This window comes from Hydra vulgaris, chromosome 01, assembly GCF_038396675.1.
Source record: "Hydra vulgaris chromosome 01, alternate assembly HydraT2T_AEP".
In the NCBI taxonomy this organism is placed as follows: domain Eukaryota; kingdom Metazoa; phylum Cnidaria; class Hydrozoa; order Anthoathecata; family Hydridae; genus Hydra; species Hydra vulgaris.
Genome location: NC_088920.1, coordinates 45781167 through 45802302, shown reverse-complemented (window position 1 = coordinate 45802302; position 21136 = coordinate 45781167). Strand labels below are relative to the sequence as shown.

The 21136-nt window shown below is 28.1% G+C and overlaps 2 protein-coding genes across 2 annotated transcripts in view; both read left to right on the top strand.

Annotated features, from left to right (window-relative positions):
• Nucleotides 1-2067, top strand: LOC136074884 (uncharacterized). The gene is made up of 2 exons (XM_065787111.1): nt 1-61; nt 305-2067. Exons 1-2 carry the CDS (start codon nt 10-12, stop codon nt 844-846), a joined length of 594 nt encoding a protein of 197 aa, XP_065643183.1. The 5' UTR covers nt 1-9; the 3' UTR covers nt 847-2067.
• A 2679-nt stretch (nt 2068-4746) lies between these two features.
• LOC100200081 (mediator of RNA polymerase II transcription subunit 14) overlaps nt 4747-21136 on the top strand; it is a 74366-nt gene continuing 57976 nt past the window's right edge. The window contains exons 1-9 of the mRNA XM_065788337.1: nt 4747-5102; nt 6801-6827; nt 6912-7017; nt 7318-7412; nt 10182-10260; nt 17846-17975; nt 18049-18089; nt 19131-19218; nt 21016-21044. Of these exons, the coding sequence (XP_065644409.1) occupies nt 4987-5102; nt 6801-6827; nt 6912-7017; nt 7318-7412; nt 10182-10260; nt 17846-17975; nt 18049-18089; nt 19131-19218; nt 21016-21044 (711 nt within the window). The 5' untranslated portion in view covers nt 4747-4986. The remainder of the gene's footprint in view (nt 5103-6800; nt 6828-6911; nt 7018-7317; nt 7413-10181; nt 10261-17845; nt 17976-18048; nt 18090-19130; nt 19219-21015; nt 21045-21136) is intronic.

Sequence of the window (21136 nt, the reverse complement as noted above, 5' to 3'; positions counted from 1 at the left end):
AAAATCAAAATGGCAGCCGCAGTAGATTTTTTTGTTGAAAAATTACAACAAAACGTTGAAGGTAAAATATGTATATATATATATATATATATATATATATATATATATATATATATATATATATATATATATATATATATATATATATATATATATATATATATATATATATATATATATAATGTTTTTTTTTCATAGATCATAGTTATTACATTTGAACTTTCTTATATATATATATTGTTCATGGTTTGGGTATTATTGTTGTTTGTTTATTATTATGTATATATATATATATATTTTTTAGAAACTGATCTGACTGTTCTTGGATATCCTAATGGTGCACTTGTAACTAGGAAACGAAAGTCAGCACCTAAAACTTGGATACAGAATGTGAGAAAGCAGTTGAGACAATCTATTCAAGCTTATAAAAATAGAAAAGGAGAAAATGTTCCATGCAAGTCTGTAACCACAAGAAAAGACTGTTTAAATTCTTGTAAATTTAAATGTAGACAACATATCAGTGATGAAGAACGAGCACATATATTTTCTGATTTTTGGTCTATGGATGATACCCAAAAAAAGCATTTCTACAGTAGAACTACTGAACGACTCCAGAAGAAACGTCATCGAACCATCAATGAAAATTCGCGAAAAACATATTCATTTTATTACAGCTTTTTTGTTGGTGATTTGCAAACTCGAGTTTGTAAAGAATTTTACCTCACTACTTTAAATATAAGTAGTAGAAGAGTTTATTATCATCATGAAAACAAGAATGATGCTACAGGAAGCCCAGCCTTTTCAAAATGGGGAAAACACAACAAAAAGGTTGTTGATCAAAGATGAAAACAAAGTGTTAAAGATCATATCAATGAATTTCCACGTGTACCATCACACTACTGTCGTAAAAGAACAAAAGAAGAATATTTTGAAGCTTTTTTAAATCTTAATAAAATGTATGAACTTTACTCTACCTATTGCAAAGAAAAGAATATTGCCCCTGTTAAGAAGCATATGTATAGATTCATATTTGAGCATGACTTTACCATCGAATTTCAAAAGCCAAAAACTGATTTATGTGATACATGTTATGAATACCATAATGTAGTAAATCCAACTGAGGAGCAAACCCAAAAATTTTCCAAACATGTAATGTTGAAGAATGAAAATCGAGCAGAACGTGAAAAAGACCGCAAACTTAAGGATAAAAATGTAGCTGTAGTATGCATTGACCTTGAAAATGTAATAAGTTTACCAAAATCAAACATAGGAGCATTTTTTTATAAACGTAAACTCTCAGCATATAAAATAACTGGGCATTGCTCCCTAAATAAAAAAGGTTAATGACCTTGTAAGTAGTGTAACATGCTTGCTAGAGAAGATAATTGCTGACCACCCAGATGTTAATAAACTCATACTATGGTTTGATTCCTGCATGCCTCAAAATAGAAATAGTCACATGTCCATTGCCGTTACCCAAAAATCAGGGTAATAGAGCAAAAGTTCTGTGAATCAGGGCATTCTAGTATACAAGAGGTTGACAATATACATAGTCAAATTGATAGAGCACTAGCTCCTCTTGAAATATTTAGTCCACTTGATTTAATCAGAGCAATTGCTAATATTCAAAAGAGAAATCCTTTTTCTGTCTACCAAATGAAAAGATTGGATTTTAAGCATTTTTCAGCTATTGCAGGCTGTTTTAATTATAACCTTGTTCCCTATACCCAAATAAAGCATCTGGTTTACAGGGCAGAGTTTTCAGATCATATATACAGAAAGTCATTTACTGATGTTTGTTCAGAAGTACGAATTAAGCGTCTTCCTAACAATCCACGATCTTCATTAGCTGTGGCAAGACCTCTTGCAGTTGTACCAATGGCTTCTGTCTTAAACCAGTGTGCGAAAATTTCTAATGATAAAGCTAAGGACCTTCAAAGTATGTTCAAGTATATGCCTGCTGTAGACATAACATTTTATAATAGTATTTTAAAATAATTTATTTGAATGTCAAAATATTTATGTTTTATGTTTATGTTAAGGTGTTAAATGGGCTTCTTATTGAAATTGTTGTTTTTAATGAATTAACCAGATGTGCTTACCTTGCTGAATTTAATCTTTGAAATTCATTTCACTGTGAAATGTATTTTGGATAATATGTTCTTGGAGCTTATTTCAACCAAAGTTTTATTTTTTTGTAAAAATCTTGGTACATACTTTAGATAATTAAACTCTATAAATATTTCATTTATAAAGTTTTTTTACTAGTTAAAGTAAGATTTTATTCCAATAAAACAGCGATATGTCGAACAGTTCTTTACCTTGCTACAATATATACAATATATATACAAAATACTAATTTGTATTATATTTTTATATAAAAAATGGAGATAGAACAAAATAATATTGCATTTTATAAAATAAGTGTGTATTATATTGTTCTATCTCCAAATCAGGGTGTGGTAATTCAGATACCTGCACATTATATCTTTTGAAGTATTTACTTTTAAACTGTGGTAGAAAGTATGGGAAATTAATATGAATCTAATTTGTTTACGTCTTTTATGTTTAAGTGGTCTACAGGTCCTTTTAAAACTTTGAATTTGATTTTCTCAGTTCGGAATTTGTTATCAAAAAAATAATTTTGTTTTATGCAAATAACAATCTTTCCGCTGGGGGTAAGGCTGCCGAGAGCTTTCGTGACGCCCAGGACAAAGCAACACTTAGACGCCCCTCTAAGTATGTATAGTTTTTTTTTTTTTAAGGTGCCCCAAGAAGTCGTAACTATCTTGTCACAGAGCACCGCGGAAGTGCATTAAACCGGGAAATTCACGCCTCTTTCCTTACCGTGACGCGAAAATTCGTCCAGAGCTCGTTTCCAACCTGGATCTCCTGCTTATAAAGCAAGCGCTCTAACCACTGCGCCACGGCCACACTTATATAGTTTTAAAAGCAATTTAACTTTAAAGTATATGCTATACATGTTAATGAAGTATTGCATACATGATAATAACCTTATTTTATTTTTGTCACAATAATTTTACACTCATATTTTCATGAACTGCTTTAACATACACTAAAACCCATCTAATATCCATGAAACCCATCTAACATACACTGAGTAGGATTTTTAGAAAGATTCTTGAAAAAATTATTTCTAAATTATCTGAGGGGAGGCTTAGATATTTTATATATAATGCCCCCACCTCCCTCCTTAAAACATTTTAATAAATTTGAATGGTGCAAAAAAAAAAAGAGACTTAAAATATCAATATGACGTAATTTCATAGTTACATAGATTAAAATAATGTAAGACTTATGTAATGAAAAAACTAATTAAAAAAGTTTTATGATTTAAACCTAAAAATAGTTCCTCCCCCCCATCCTTTTTTAGAGTCTTGATCCACCGAGTCAAAAAGTTGTCCCCCCCCCCCTTCCTTTATGGATAGTTTGAATCCACCAAATCAAATAAACCTAAATATTGCCCCACCCCCTTACTAGATGGTCTAGATCTCTGTCTCGTCATCTTAATAAAATGAAGACTTTTTGAAACTGTTAAAATGCAATATATCTCTAATAAAGTTGTCATATACGACATGTTTTGGACAACGAGCCTCAAGCAAAGATTTCCCCGATTATGGTTACATCCTATTAAAAGTAAGAAATATGAGTGTAATCATTTGCACACTCAAATCTAAGGAATTCTTCAAGTTTTTAAAACCATCGCAAAAGTAGGTAAAATGTTGAAACATTTTTATCAAGCAACTGATTTTGTGTGTGTGTGTGTGTGTGTGTGTGTGTGTGTGTGTGTGTGTGTGTGCGTGCGTGTGCGTGTCTGTGTGTGTGTATGCATGTGTGTGTATGTACGAAATTTATAAAGTTAAATTCTTTTTTTAAATTAAAGGATTAGATTAAAGTAAAAACTTAGAGAAAATTTTTTTTTAAAACAAAACTTGCTTTTTTAAACTAGAGCAAGGTTTTATACTTTAATGCAACTGTATTTTTAACAGCGTTATTGTACAAATTTAATTGCAGATTGAAAATTTATCTGTATTCTCCAATAATAAGCTGCATCTTTATTGCTCAACTAAGATCCTATTTAAAAAAAAATCACATCAGATTTGGATACATTTTTGTAGATCTTATAAATAATATTCGAGACTTGGTAATAAGACTAAGTTTGTCTTCTTCTAGTTTCGGTCATGTAATTATTTTTTTATAAATTGCGATTGTAAACTTTGCATATGCCAAATAAATAAGTCATAAAATTAAAACGTCAAGCGTCAAAAATTTTGACGGTGGTATTGATTACATCATACCTTTAAACTAAATTTTGAACTGTTTTTAAAAGTGTAAGACTTTTTGGGGTTTTGAATCATCGTGAAAAAACTAACACGGTAATTAACCGTTATTTTATAAACTACCAAACAAATTTTTCTGGAAACAAGAGGCAACAAACTAATTTTTAAACCTGGTAATAACTGTTTTATTTAAAAATAATAATGTAAAGAGGTTATTTTTAACTGTTTCTTAGCTTTCGTTTCTTATTTACAAAATAGAATAAGCATGTAAAATAAAAAAAGAGAAAAACAAATTCATTTTAATTTGAAAAAATTAAAGCTAATTGAAAGTTTACTAATATGCGGTAGTGCACTACCGTATATTACACCACTATAGTGGTGTAGTGGTAGATCGCTGGTTTCGTTAGCGAGAAGTTCCGAGCCCGATCTCCACCATGTCCCAAGTAGTACTGGACTCAATTTGTATCACCGCGCAGCGTTCTTGTTTACCAAGGTTCGTGTTATGGAGTTATAAATTTGAGAGAATTTGGTTTTAATCCCAAAAAAAAAAAATAAACAAAAAATGAAAAAAGTAACTTATTTAAACTTTGGCTTTTTGAATAAAACGGCTTTTTGAAACTTGGAGATTGACTATTTAAAGCGGAATCTCTCGAACGTCGGAAATTAATCAAAATATTAAAAACAAATGGCGAGTATACAACATCATCACACTTCAACTTCTCGCAGAGGAATAAATTTATCCATGCTGATTGATTTTCTATTACAAAAAACTTATCATGATCTCACTGTATTATCTGAACTGTAAGTATTTCGTTTTACACAATTAATGCTACTTGAATTGTAAGCTGAATTATGAATAAATTTAAAGTTATGAGTTAATAAAAAATAATATAATTATTAATAGTTATTTTGCGACACGTTTATTTTATAATAAAATCTTTCAAATTTTGTGGTCTAATGCTTTTATAATCTATTACTTCTAGTTTTTTTTCATCATTAACTTTTGAGCCTTTTTTTTTAGTTTAACGTTTTTTCAGCATAATTTGTGTTTTTTATCAATGTTTTTGTATTTACGTCTTTCATCAGAAAAGCGGTTTTATGTTAAATTCACTACAAATTTAATGTGGATAGAAGTTTACTACATACTTTTGTATGCAAAAACTGGTCAGTTGATTAAGTATTATTTTATGTATTAGTGAATTTTGACACTCCTTTAGGGAAAAGTTCACTAAAGAAGTGTCACTAATTTATATAACTTTTGAAATATTTGAAATGATTTTGCTCTGTAAAAAAATTGTAAACACCACTAAAATTTGTGATCTTAAAATAATATTTTCACTGGGTAGGTACAATCGGCAGAGCAGATCAACTGAGCAGATCATTTATATGGTATAAACGGCTGAGTGGATTATAAAATTAGCTAAATTCTTATAAGAGACATTTTTTTGGATTATGAAATAAGCTGAATTCTTTTAACTGTTCTTCCAAATAGTTGGGCAGAGCAAGTATTAGAATTATTGCATTGTGATCCACCAAATATACTATGAAAAATGCTACTTATTGAAACTTACTGGTAAAAAGAATCAATATAGGTACAATGTGTCATATTTTATTAAAGGCTGATGGTAAAAAGAATATATTGCTCATAGTTAATACAAAGCTAATGATAGAATATTCATTTTACCATCAATCTTTAATCAAATGTGATACATTGTACCTAATCTTACGGAAATCCCAACAATCTAATTCTAACATAAGATCCGCCAAATTTTTTGGCAGATCATTTATTAGAATATGGCAGATCTTTTTTTTATTGGTAAGGCATTTACTACCTAACAACAACAACAAAAAAAAAACATATTCAGAGTGCTTTGTGTATATGTGATCTGCCAAATTAAAATCAGATTATTTATAAGATTTCAGCTGATTTTATAATCTGATCTGTTATTTGTACAATATAAATGATCTACCCAGCCAATCTGTTCTGCTCTGCTGGTTGTATCTACCTTTTTTTACTTAAAAACAGTACTAAACATATTAAGAATAAAGAACTTATCTGATATTAGTCTAATTATCACACACACACACACAAAACATATGTATGACTTTGTTTACATATATAAATTTTATACTTTAAGTTTTGTTTTGTCAAAATGCATCAGATAATAATTTGAAATATAATGCTTTAGGGTTAGAATTTATCATTTTTTATTTATTATTTTCAATGCCATCTCTATTTTCATTCATTCTTACTCTTCTTTTTTTACAAGTTACTTTATTTTAAATTCTACATTCTTAATTATAATATATTTAATCTCTCTTCTAAAAATAGTGTTAGGCATTAGAATGTATAACTTTTAAAAATGTGTTTTTACAAATAAATAAATTTTATTTTTTTAAGTTGTACTATGCACTTTAAGTTATTTTAGTATTTTTTAAAACAGTTTTAAGTTATTTGTAATAAGCAAATAAATTTAATTGAAAACTTTTATTTAATAGGTTACCAAGAAAGTCAGATATTGAAAGGTACTTTGTTTTTTGAGTTGTATTTAATTCATGACAATTTAAGTTTTTTTAGTTATACAATATTTATCAATGATGTGTTTATAGAAAAGTTGAAATTATAAAGTTTGTTACCAAAGCAAGACAACAATTTATTCGGTTATTAGCACTTGTTAAATGGGCATCAGGTGCAGAAAAAGTTGACAAATGCCAGGTATTAAAGTGCATTTACAACTAATTAGCGTGTACAAAATAATGGACATTTATTATGGCTAAAAAAAAATTAGTTTTTTTCATTAGTCTTTTTTTTCTTTGTCTGCGATTAAAAAAAAAGTTGACATTTTTGATACTAATATCTTCTGCTTACTTTAAAAGTTTAAGTAAGCAGAAGATATTACTGTGTAGAACTAAATCTTCAGTACAAACATTTCTGTAATATATTTTACTATATTTTTGTTTTTCATTACGTTTTATGTGTCATTTCACATTTTTTATTTAATTGCTTTTTTGCAAGGCTATCTCAACACTATTAGATCAACAAAATGCATATTTCATCGATACTGCAGATGCGTTGGCAAAAATGGCTAGAGAAACTCTTGTTCAAGCACGGTTTGTAATTTTATAGTATTATTTTTATTTGCTTAAGTTTATTTCAAGAAAAAAATAGTATTAAAATTGAAATTCAGATAGGTTTATAGGATCTTTAGACACTAATATTAACTAATCTCTAGTATCATCTATATATAGACATAAAAAGTCCTGACATGAAAAAGGTTGGGATAAAGAGGTTTTTTTTTATTCCAACCTTTTTTATTTCACGCAAATTGACACATTTTTGACAAATCTCCTAAAAATATTCCAATCTCAAGCAAAAAGTTATGCCATTTGCTTATTAAATCTTGTGTATAGCTAAAAAGATTGACAAGTAAAAAAAAATTTCTAATATAGGCAATTTGAGTCAATATATGCAGTACTATAGCAATCGTTCTTTTTCAATCTAACTCTGGTGATTTGTAAAAATCACACTCAAAACAAATATTACGTTTAAGATATAAGACAAAAAACAAACAAGAGTTGTTTCTTATATTCTATAAAATCTTTTTTGATGACTACAAGGTTCAGCAGAAGCAAATGGGTGCATGAGTTATGAACAGACCATCTAAAATGAACTTAGTAAAGTATGCTGGTTGTCAGTCTTCTCCATTAAGCCAGTGCTTTCGCGCTCAAGTCTTTTCACGCTTGCCCACATGCCCGCAAATACTTTGGCGAGCACATAAAAAAGCGCTTACCAAAAAAAAATAAAAGCGTTTTATTTTAAATTACAACAAAACTTTTTTGTTCATTTGTTCAACTTTTATGAAAAAAGGCCCTTTTTTTTCCCCCCTTTTTTTTACCAGTTTTTTAAAATTATTTTAACTATTATTTATTTATAGCATTATTTGTATTTTAACTTAAATAGCAGGAAAAAAAGAATTTTTTTAAATTGCGCAGGCTAACTTAAAAATGACCATCCTGTCAGTGCTTTTTTGTGCGCTGGCATTAAATTTAAACAAAGAAGACTGGGTTGTCTGGCTTGATGATCTTACACAGGCTTTTTCGAGAAATAAAAAATATTATTATTAATGATAATTTTTCATATTTCCACTGAACTTTTATTTTTTTCTTTCGTCAATTTAGGTATAGTAAAAAGAATTATTTTTTTAGGAATAAAAAGGCAGAAAAACTGGCTTGCATTTCAAAAAAAATCCTTTAGTTCCTTTAAAAGATATTTTTAATTAATTTCTATATTATTTTTGTATTTATTAATAATTTAGTTATTAACTAAATAAATAAATAATATAAAAATGTTAGATTATAATCAATCGTTCTGATAAAATAAATTTTATTCATTTCTCTTCTTCTTTGTAAAAAAATTTTGACGAATTTTTTTTACCATTTGCATCCATTTCACTTTTTTTTTGTTTTGATTTGTTTGTTTACTCTAATTGAACTTTATTCAGTTGTATGTTGTTTTGTTGTCTTCATTTCATATATAGTCAAACCAATAGTTTTTTTTTGTTTAATTAACTTTGAGATATTTATACTAGTTATAGACAAACAAAAAGTATGACAAATCAATTAATTAAGCAAAATGCATTCTTTATTATCTAAAAATTCTCATCCTTAAAGTTTTCAAATTTCCAGCAAATACTGAAAACTTGGAATAACATTTTAATTTATAACGCAATGCAAAACTTTTGCACAGGCTATATTTCACCCGCTATTTAACTTATAACATAATACACAACAATATTACAGAATACAAGCCTTCTCAGGAAAAGCATGCGGTTGCACGCCTTATATAACCACATGTATAATATTTTGTTTTGGCAACTTCGCCATGGCTTTTTGCAAGTTTTGAAAATTAACACGTTAAAAGAATGCGCTGAATAAACCAATGTAAATTTAAACTAAAATTAAAAATAAACAAACCTAAAGTAAATAAACTAAAAAGAGAAGTAAAAACTAAAAAAAAACTCCAAAGCTAAACTAAAAAAATAAAAATCATAACAAATGATAAAATAAATAAAAGATAAATCTGAAAAAATAAAGACATAAAATTAATATATATTTTTATTTTAATTTAAAAGTGTTACATTTCATGGAATTTAGAAAAGATCCAAGTTTCCAAGTTATTTAATCCAAGCTTAATTACTTCGAAACCTGACTATTTGAAAATTTAAAATTGGGATTTTATTCAACCTAAGCACTACACTAAGGTAGTGTTAAGGAAAAAATTATTAACTTTAAATTATTATTATTATAGATATTTTTAAAATAATTATTAGGTTCAAACTATTGAGACGCTCTAAATTAAAAAGTATATTAGTTTTTTGTTTTTTTTACTGGTTTATCTTTTAGTTGCTTTACTATTCCTTAAGATTTTGTTTTACTTTTCAGTATATGATTTGTTTATTTTTTAATTTTCTCTTCAGTTTAGTTTTTTCAGCGCAAATTATTAAAACTTGTAAAATGACGTTGCCAAGTTGTCAAAACAAAATATTGTGTGCATGGTCATATTAGGAGTACAACTGCATGCCTATTCTGAGAAGGCTTAAAATGGTTATCACTGTTTGAAAAAACTGATCAATTCTGCTTTTTTATGCTAAATAAAATTTATAAATTTTTAATTTAAAAAAGAAACAAGTTTCTGTATTCATTAGAGCTCCTACTTTTTTAAATATGTCATCAGTTACAATTAATGCAGGCTTTAGTTTGTAGTGTATAATCAATATGTTTAACAGTTATTAACAAATTAGCATTTTTTTAGTAATTTTTTTGTGTTCCAAATTATATGATTAAAACCTAAACTTTTTTTTTAATTTTTTTTTTTTACAGGCTTCCAAATTTCTCCATTCCAACAGCTGTTGATGTTCTTACAACTGGTAGTTTCAACAGACTCCCCAAATGTATTAAGGTAACAATTATCAAATGATAAAATAAATAAAAGAGAAATCAGAAAAAATAAAAGCATGAAGTTAATATACAGGGCTCGAATTAACGTAAAAAAATCTAATCGCAATTTTTTTGTTGCTTAGAATTTTTTAGGATTTTTACTAACAAAAAATTATTTTTACTAAGCAAAAAATCATACGCCATTACAAGTTATTATTTAATATTTTAACTTTAAGGGGTTACAATGCGCTAAAATAAAATTAAAAGTTGTCACAATTTTCTTTCTCGCTTTCAATTTCTCCCTAATCCGATATTGTTTCATTGCCTTTCAGTCAGAGGGTTTTTCCAAATCCCTCTGACTGAAAAGCAATGATCATATGTTCCACTTTCTTAATGGCGTAATCATATGGTGCCACATCTTTCCCATCAAAATGTAAAATAAAGGATGTCTCAATTGACAAAGCTGCCTTAAGTTTAAAAACAGTTATGACTTATAACTTTTTACCGGCTCTAAAAATAGCAGATTGATGTAGAGTGGAAATTCATCATGGAAATAATTTAATGAGCGAGTTACTCTAGCTCCTTTGTGGGTAGAGATTCCAGCTTCTGCGCACATCACAGCAACTGACATTGCCTTCAATTGAAACAGTAAATGTATTTACAAAAAAAGTACTAATTTTTATTTTGAAAAGTATTTTTACTTACGTTTGATTTATGTTTCCTTTTAGGTGGTTTAAACAAAGGCTCAAAACCATCAGAGTCATCATCATTTTGAGAGCTTGATTCTGTATATAATTGCTCTAGATAATCAAGACCCAGGTTTTTTAGTATCAATTGCCTATTAGCAAGATGCTCAACAACTTTTTGACTGGTGGATATGCAGCTCTTTTATCAGCCATTTGATGCTTATAAAATATTTGTTCTTCTTTTTTTTTTTTTTTTTTTTTGTCAAGAATATTAAACAGTAACGGGTGAACAGTAAAATTTGAGATTTTTTTAATGGTTTTTATTTTTGAATTTTTTTTTGTGCACTGATTCATTTATTGTTTCTTTTTTAGAGTCCACTCTATGTAGCTACTGCTGGCAAAGTTTTATAAAAATATTCTTACTATTTTGTAATCTAGATCAAAATGAAGCATGAAAGTTTGATTGATCGTGTGTATAGGTATTGTGATTCGCATTTCAAAGAAGATAGAAAAGTTGTTGTAGATCATTTTTTTGAAAGAAAATCACCCAAAGACAATCATTTACAGATACATTTCAATGTGGGAAAAAGGCAAATCAAAACTTTGTGTTTTGTTGGTTCTGGTCGAAAAGCTAAAATAATGACTAAAACTAAAATTATCAAGTTGAAAACCATGATTGATGGTCGTTCTGGCATTTCCATCCAACAAATTGCTCGAAAGCTCAAGTGCAGCCAATCTCACATTGTGTATACAATTCAGCAACACACAAATATTGTTTACCAAAAAAACAGACCATTCCAGCCCGTTCTCCTGAGCAAGTGTCTAAGTTACAAACATGTTGCGGCAGATTGTGTAGAAAATTTTATGGGTGTGATTTCATAATTGATGATGAATCATACTTCACATTTTCTCACTCTGATAAGAACTCAAGCGTTGGGTATTGGTCAAGCAATCCAAAAGCAGTTTCTTGTGGTGTGAAATACAAGTCCAAGGCAAAGTTTGAAAAGAAAATGCTTGTATGGTTAGCAATTTCATCTCGAGGCATCTCAACACCTTATTTTGTTCCTTCAGGCCTTGCTGTCAAACAAAATGTGTATTTGAAAGAGTGCATTATCAAAAGACCGATGCCTTTTATTAAAAAACATCATCCTGAGGGTAATTTTGTGTTTTGGCCTGACTTGGCTTCGGCCCATTATGCTAAATCAGTGACAAGCTACTTGATCTCAAAAAACATCACTTTTGTACAAAAAGCTGATAATCCTCCTGCAGTGCCTGAACTTCGTCCAGTTGAGAACTTTTAGTCAATTTTGAAGGGAATTGTTTATAAGAACAATTAGCAGGCTACTTCAGTTGATGAATTAAAATAACAGATCAAGTATTGTTTGAAAAAAGTAGATGTAAATGCTGTATAAAATAGGTGTGGAGGGGTGTATTGAAAGCTTGATTTTGTAAGACGAAACAGTGAAACAAGTCTATTGCAACTTCAAAAATAAATTATTTGATTATAAATCTACGAGCTGTTTTTTATTTTATCATAAAATATTGATCCACTCCAAAGTTAGAGCGTTTCAAAAAAAATCTCAAATTTTACTGTTCACCCGTTATAAGAAAATCTATAATTGTTTTTCTCTTTAAACATTTTTTATATTCAACCACAAGTTTATTTAGTTTTTTTGTAATGTCAGCTCTGGTTACTGATGGTAAGCTAAATTTCATATTCCAGAGCTTCCAAATCCTTCACTATTATTTGTATAACAACTTTTGATGATGGTACAGGGCATGTGTCAACTAAATGGTGATAGTAGCCAAGAATGTGCTGAACTTCTGGAATAGTCTTGAAATTAGCCAAGCTTTTTGTTCTTAATCCATATAGAGCAGCTGATACCAGAATCTCCCTCAATTCTTTTGAACATGACGGTCTAGAGTTGTCTGCCTTTCTCTTTGAGGCTCCATTAGCACTTACACAGGACATATTTATGGAAATATATTTATAACTAAATTAGAAAGTTAAATAAAAGTGCTTTTTTTACTCCAGCAATGATAGTTAAGCTAATTTTATAATATAATAGCTATTAAATTCATCTAATTTAAAAACAGTATAAATATTCTCTAATAAAGGATAATTATATTTAAAGTAATCCTGATAAGTATTTTTTTCTTATTTCTATAAAATAACCTTTTTTTTTGACCTAATAAAATTTTAATGATTATTTATTAAACTGTTCTTAGAATACATTTATTTATGTTATGGAAAAGGTTTCATGAGAAATTAAAAAATAGCATCACTCTAATGTATATATGTAAAAAAAATAACGTTACCAAAATATAAAAAAATTGAACACATTAAACGTAGTGCAATGAAAATTTTAACATGGTGTCTAGGCAAAAGAAGGCAGTACCATGCCTGTACCGTGGGGACGTCGGGTTTTTGACCTTTTTTAATAAACTCTCTTTTTTTTCGCGCAAATTTTATAGTAAAAAATTGAGCAAAAATGTCAAATTATCAATCAAAGATAAATATCTTTTAAAGATTGGAAAAAGGTAAAACTAAAAAGAATGTAGCCAAATATTGTTCCTTAAAACCCTTTAACTTACTGGATTAAGCATTAAGAAGACATAATCATTAAGAGTCAGTCAATAGTAGACACGCTGCAGACATGCTGCCTAAGGGCAGGGGTGGCAAACCAAAACATAAGGGCGCTTGCCAAAATATCAGCACAATATTTTACTATATACAATATCTAAAATAAATAAAAAATGTCACTTTGTCTATTACTTTTACTATTATGAATCGGGTGTACAGTGCAATTAACACTAAAGGTTATAGCATGTTATTAAACAGTCTGCTAAATAAATCAACTGTTTCTTAGCTACTTTCTAGATGTCAATAGTACATTTCATCCTATGCCATTTTTAGCTTTACAAGGTGCTAGAATGATTTCAAGTGTATTTGTCGAAATAGTTCATTCTACTGTCATTCATTTCAACGAACTGTTTGGCAATTTTTTTAATGTTAATTTTCTTGATTTGTTTTTTGTGTATCTGAGCAAACATGATGTTGTTCAGGTGATTGCCTCCAGTTTGCGACCCATGTTTTTACTCTCCTCATTACACTAAAGCTTCTTTCACATGATGATGTTGGTAGAGGCATGGTGTAGTAAAGCTTCATTAATTTGTGTGTTTGTTTATTAGCAACTTTTGCAGCTGGCATGGCATTGAAAATATCTGCAATTGTTGCCACTTTCGTAACACTCTGTATTTTGATTGATGCAATAGCATTGTACAGGTTAATAATTGTTGGTAGCCCCTTAACTTAACTTCTCAACTTTTAGTTCCAAGATGTCAACATCAATAAAAAATGGCATTCTAAATAAAAATGGTGGCGAATCTTATTTATTCACTGATGAAATCAAAACTTCTATACTTTTTACAGCTGCTAATCCATCCTGTGCAAATCTCTCACTCAAACTGTTCTGAATAGCATCAATTGCTTTAAAATAAGATTTCCATTGTTTTTGCTCTGATTTGACAGGACCATTCATTGCACCGCCCAATGTTAGCTTCTCAGTAATTATTGAATTGCGTAATGTTTTAGGTATTACTCTTTGTCTCTGCATAACTTTGGTTTCAGACTCATTGTCTTGGTTGATTTCAGGTATTTTTTTTTTGTCGCCTTTAAAATTCTATTAAATTCCTTATCTGATTTAAGCTCTGCAAATCTCTGAGACATATTTCGAAATGCAGAATACTGTGACATCACCTCTCAGATTAATTTCTTGTAACTGCTTCAATAGATTTTCTAGAATAGCAAAAAATTCAAAAGTGCTTTGCAGTTCAAAAAACGTTTTTACTGATGAAAGCTGTGATAATAAACCTTTAATTTGTGCTCTTGTTTTTGCAGCAATAGTCTTGTCTCTCTGAAGACTGTTCAATATTGTACTGCTTTTGTTCCTGTTGTCCCTTGAGTCATTGACATAGACTTCAGTCGCAATATTCTGTATTCATCTGATTCAGACTCATGCAATATATCCTTTTGGATTTATTAGAAAAAGGCAACACGCTTTGGATATGCCCCAACAATTGCATAAATTGACTGGACAATGCTGAGAGAATCTGACAGTAGTTATGATATTGCATATGTATCCTTAACAATCAGCTCACTGCAATGTGCCATGCAATGAATATGTTGTGCTTGCTGTCCAAAAATTTTTTTCAGTTTTGCTGCCAAGCATTTCATAACTGATGCTCCATTCAAGCTAGTTCTGGAACTTTTGATTATTCGAAGTTTCACCTCAAAAGGTTATCTTCAATATATGTCACCAAGGCATCTAAAGAAAGACCGCTGACGCATTTATATACTCCCATAAAATCTTCCATTTACTTTATAGTTGTCACTGCAAGTTCTTATGTTAAATGACATTTATTCCTTTTTATTAATATCTGAGGATTCATCTGCAAGTACCGAATAGAAATATTTATCTTTGATCAGTTCAACAATCTGCCTTTGTGCTTCTAAGGTGAGAAGTTGTTCTTGCTCTTGCAAGATGTCATGAGATAAAACATAATAGTTTTTCAACATCAACATTTCTAATGTCTTGTCACTTTTACTCTTATCCAAATTAAACTGGTAAATACTGGATTCTTCATCATTATCACTTCTTATAATTACAGCCTGTTGAAGCAATGTTTTTAATGTTCTGAAATGAGTTAGCAAGCCTTTTCTTTGAACTGTTTGCTTCTCCATGTACATTTGGTCAATTTGAGCATTAATTGTTGTAAACTTTATATTTTCTTTCTCAATCTTTAGAGCACTTGCAGCCTTATGAACACTGGAGTCCTCGTGATCTTTTAGTGCTGCTGTAGATTTCCTCCATGTTCTAAATCCTTTCCTAACTCCATGCTTGAACACTCCACCAGAACATGAATCATATTTTGTACAGGTTTCACAAAAGACAGCTTTCAGTGATCAATTGTAAAGTAACCAACTAAATTCATTAAGCCAAGCCTTAATACAAGTTCTTCCACTTTGTCATTGTTTTTTTTTTTTTATCAATTTCACTGAAATACTCTGCTTTTCTAACAAGATTTTCCGTTAGAATTTCATCATATTTTGCATCGGACTCCTGTTTTTCTGTATTGTCTATTTTTTGACTGCCTGTGTCAACTTTATTCTGATTCTGTAGTACGCTGTAAGGGTTCTCTGGCTCCACCGGTTCAGTTGTTGTTGTTTCAACAAAGATGGTAGCATAAAGGTGATGCTGCTGCTTTTAATAATTCCTTAGTTTTTGTTTTTTTTTTGAAGTCTTTCGGCCTTCAGCATGACTGTTCAATGGTTAAAACCGTTACATTTAAATTAAGAAGACGATTAATAAAGTACTAAGAGATATAAATTTGTACGCAAATAACCGTCAAAAATAAAAATACAAACTGAAAAAACTATTGCTATATTTATTTTTTTAAAAGACATCATTAAAGAGTTTAATATATAACTAAATAAAAACTTCTATTATGGGTTAACTCTTTTTTTGAATTAATTTTTGTACAATATTTCAAGGGAGTATAGATACCCTTGTTGTCAAGTATAATGTATATTATATTATACTTGACAATGAGGGTATCTATACTCCCTTGAAATATTGTATGAAAATTAATTCAAACAAAAGAGTTACATCCATAATAGAAGTTTTTATTTAATTATATTCCTATATTTGTTTTATAACTGTATATTGTCTTAACAATGTGTTCCTTTTTTCTCTTTTTCTCAAAAGTAAAAATACAAACTCAAAAAACTATTGCTTTTTTACAAAACAAAGTTGTAACGTATGTCGATAACAAGAAGAATAAAATTTAATATAACATACTTTATTTAATTTCGAATTGATTTTTAGAAACATTAGTTCTAAATGTGATTGCGATTTACAAAAAATTCTTTAACAATGGTTTATTTATCTGAGTTGTTTCTGAGTTGCGCTGCTGCTGCTTATTGATTCTTTTTTTTCTCTTCAATAAAATATTTTTTAAAGTTTCGTTCAAGTCAATTTTGAACTGTTTTTTCTTTAAAAAATATGAAAAAAAAATTAATCTATTGCCACCTATCCCACCTATTACCAGTTCCAGTTGGAAGATATTTTATGATAAAATATTGATAATGAAATGTTGGATAACAAAATGCTTTCAAGGCACATAAATTTACCATACCTATTTCCTAGAAAGGGCACATTTATGCTACCCTTGCCACCCCAGCCAAAAGGGCAGGATTAGCAGTTGCTATTCTAGGCTACCCCTTTGTGGCGTGCCTGATTTGGAGCTAAGAGACAAAAGTTAAGTTTTGGAAAGATGATTCCGTTGATAAATTTTTTTGATAAATTGTTAAGATTATATATTTTTTTGAATTTGTTTTTTATAAGGGGTAAAGACTTAAACAACTTATTTCAAAGTTTTTTTTTCATTTTTACTCTCTTCTTCTGTTAAAATTTGGTAGTAACTGGAAAAAAGTCACTTAAAAGAAGATTTTCAGTTATTCGAACATTCGGTTATTCTAAGTAAATCCTAATTCCCCTACGAGGTTTGAATAACCAGGAGTTTACTGTATTGATTTTGATTTAAATGAATTCTTAAATTGATGATGTAAGTATATATGAAAAACATTTTTTTCTAGGTAAATTATATTAACTAATTATAACTTTTTAAAAATTTTGAGTGTAAGAATTAGTTTGCTTTGTATTTTTGGTGATCTTGTTGTACAACCTATATTTTTATTTGTCAGGCAGCTTTAGTGCATGCTCACATATATTTAAAAATGTCAAATGTACACCAAAATGCCTACCTTATCCTGCTTACTCTTGAAATATATATAATTAATATAATTGTATAGTTTTTTTTTATATAAATTTTTATATAAGTTCAATGGAATGTTTTTAGACTAAGATAGTACCTGTTGATCCAATTAGCGCTGAAGAAAAAACAAAAACACTGAAACGACTGGATGAAGTTATACAGTACAGATTATGTGTTTCTGAAATACCAAAAAAATTTAGTAATATTAAAATATGTGAGTAAATTTAAATATACTATTGTTTATTAGTCCTTTAACCATTATTTATTTTTAATTATTTTTGCTTTAGGTGATGGAAAAGTAACATTAACAGTGCAAAACGAGTTTGAGGTTGAAAGATATTTTACATTGTTTTTGTACAATTTTGTATTAATGAAAGTATATAATATATGTTGCAACTTTAAATAGCTTAGGCTAGGTTTAATAAATAAAAGCCAGTTGAAGGGTTGAGTTTAGAGCTGTCTAATTTAATACATAAAATGTTATGTAAAAAGGGGTTCTGCTTCTACCAAAATTTATAATTAAAATTTTTAGGAGAAGGCAGTTGATTTAACTGTTTTTAAAAAATATATATTTTCCAGTAAATAAATTTTAATAATTGTATTAATATTCCAGTAAGCCATAGGTATTAACCCTTGTGACCCTTGGTTGTTTCATCGTTTAACAAAGGCTGTGTTTATTATGTTCCAATATTAGCTGTGCTCTAATATTAGTGTGCTCATGTTCCAATAGTTGCTAGTTACATAAAAACAAATTTCTGGCGTAAAAGTTTTTTTTTTTTTTTTTTTTTAGTAATTGCTTGTGAATACTTTGAAAAAAACTTTGTTGAAATGTTTTTGTTTTTACAAAAAATCAATAAACCAATATAACCAGTTTTTGTTTTTACAGAAAAGTCAATGAACCAACAGAGCCAGTTTTTAACAATAAAAATAAGTTTATAAGAATGAAACTGATTAGATGTTTAGATATGTAGCTGAAAAATTTACTTTTACAAGTTACTCCTTTATATGGTATATAGTTTGTATATAGATAATAATGCAGAATAAAATAGTATGTAAGTTGCATCTTTACATGGTTTATAAATTCATATCCATATGTCATATATTGACTATATCAAACATTCATGTATCATATATAGACTACATTGATGTATAAATCCTTTATTAGATATTTGTTATCTTCAGTTATATTATTCTTTATAATATATTTTTTGTTTTTTGACTGAAATGTTTGTTATTTTAGTATAATGGTATTTTGTATGTTTACCTTTATGCCAAGGGCCACTACAGTCAGAAATTTGCCCCCTCATCTACTGTTATCATGCATAATTTTTATTAGGCTACTCATATTGTTATCAATATCTCATTTAAGGTGATGTTAATGCTGATGGGTGATGGAGATGATATACCTTGGAGATTACTTAAAATAAAAATACTTTTGCAAGATCATGAGCTTGGTGGTATGTTAAAAATATTTAAAAATTTAATAAAAATATATTCAATTAATTCACAAAAAACTTTAACATATAATGAAAAATATTTAATTTTTATATTTTTTGTTATATGTTAAAGTTTTTTGTGAATCTTAAAAGAATTACAAGTCTTAAAAAAAAGATAAAATTAAATTTTATTTAATTATTTTTTATAATTAAAATATAGATTAATATTTAACAAGGTAATATAAGTTAAATATAATTTATTCTTTCCAAAATGTAATAAAAGTATGCATACTATTAAGTTTTGTATTAAAAAAGTTTATTTGATTAGCTCAAGATATGAAAGATAGTATGTCATAAAAATTATGAAAGATAATATGTCATAATAAGTCATGAATAGTCATGAATAAGTCATAATAAGTCATGAAAGATAGTATGTCATAAATCTTTTAAATTAAATTTTAAAGTTAAAATTACATTCGTCATAACAGATATTATGGTTCCTTAAGAGAAAATATATAAATATTTTATTTTAAAATTTTAAAATTTTAGAATTTTATATAATAATTAAAACACAATACTACTATTTATCCAAGACATGTTGTAACCTCCGAGACATGTTGTAGCCTCTGAGACATGTTGTAACTTCCGAGACATGTTGTAACCTCTGAGATATGTTGTGTTCATGTTAAAAAGAAATAAAGTTCACCTCCTCTGTTTTGTTGTAGGCCAAATAGTCTTTTTAATATACGACGCAATCTACAAACTTGGTAATTTATTCAAGCACATTTTATTCCTATGAGTTTTAGTACATGACATCATTGATTTTTTTGTTTGTATACATCTTTTAAACAAATAAATCAATGGCGTCATGTACTAAAACTCTTAGGATTAAAAACGCGCTTGAATAAATTATCAAATCTGTAGATTGTGGCGTATATTATGAAGACTATTTGACCTACAATAAAACCAAGAAGGCAAGCTTCGACTAAAATAAAAAAGTTAGTTTTTCTTGGTATGCTTTTATTCTTTTGTTTTAATCATATAAGTTTAAAATATATATATATATACATACATACATACATACATACATACATACATACATACATACATACATACATACATACAAACATACATATATATATATATATATATATATATATATATATATATATATATATATATATATATATATATATATATATATATATTCCTATAGTTTGATATCAACACTTACCGTTTGTGCTAAAAAACTAGTTTTTTTTAAAAACATTCTGAATGTTTTTGTTTTAATGTATATATATATATATATATATATATATATATATATATATATATATATATATATATATATATGTATATATATATATATATATATATATATATATATATATATATATATATATATATATATGCATATTATGTTGTGTATATATATGTGTATATATGTAAATGCATATATACAACCCTCAGAATTGGGAAAAATGAGGTCGGCAATAATTTGCCGACCTCAATCTTTTAGAGGTCGGCATCAAGTCGGCAAAAATTATTTGATACAAAGGTCTTACCATAAAACATACAAACGAGGTCAGCATTTTTTTGCCGACCTCAAACACTTGCAGGTCGGCATTGCTGAATGCCGACCCTAATTCCGAGGGTTGTATATATATATATATGTATATATAGTATTTTATTTAATTATACTTAAATATTTAATGTTTTATTGAAATATAATTGTATATTTCAATACTAAACTAAGAAGTACTAATATTTTTTATTTTTTATTATTAAAGTTTTTTAAAGAAAGAATAATTTATTTAGATGGTCAAGAACTTGTGCATGAATTACAGGTTTTGTTATATTATAATGTTTAAATATTTAATTTGAATATTGTCTTGATCAATTATAATATTAAATTCATATTATGTATATAAGTTTTATA

What these genes read in the sequence shown, in the direction of transcription:
- LOC136074884 (XM_065787111.1), top strand. Translation starts at nt 10, where the DNA reads ATGGCAGCCGCAGTAGATTTTTTTGTTGAAAAATTACAACAAAACGTT. An exon ending in ATTACAACAAAACGTTGAAG is followed by an intron (nt 62 to 304) that starts GTAAAATATGTA and finishes TATATTTTTTAG; the next exon opens with AAACTGATCTGACTGTTCTT.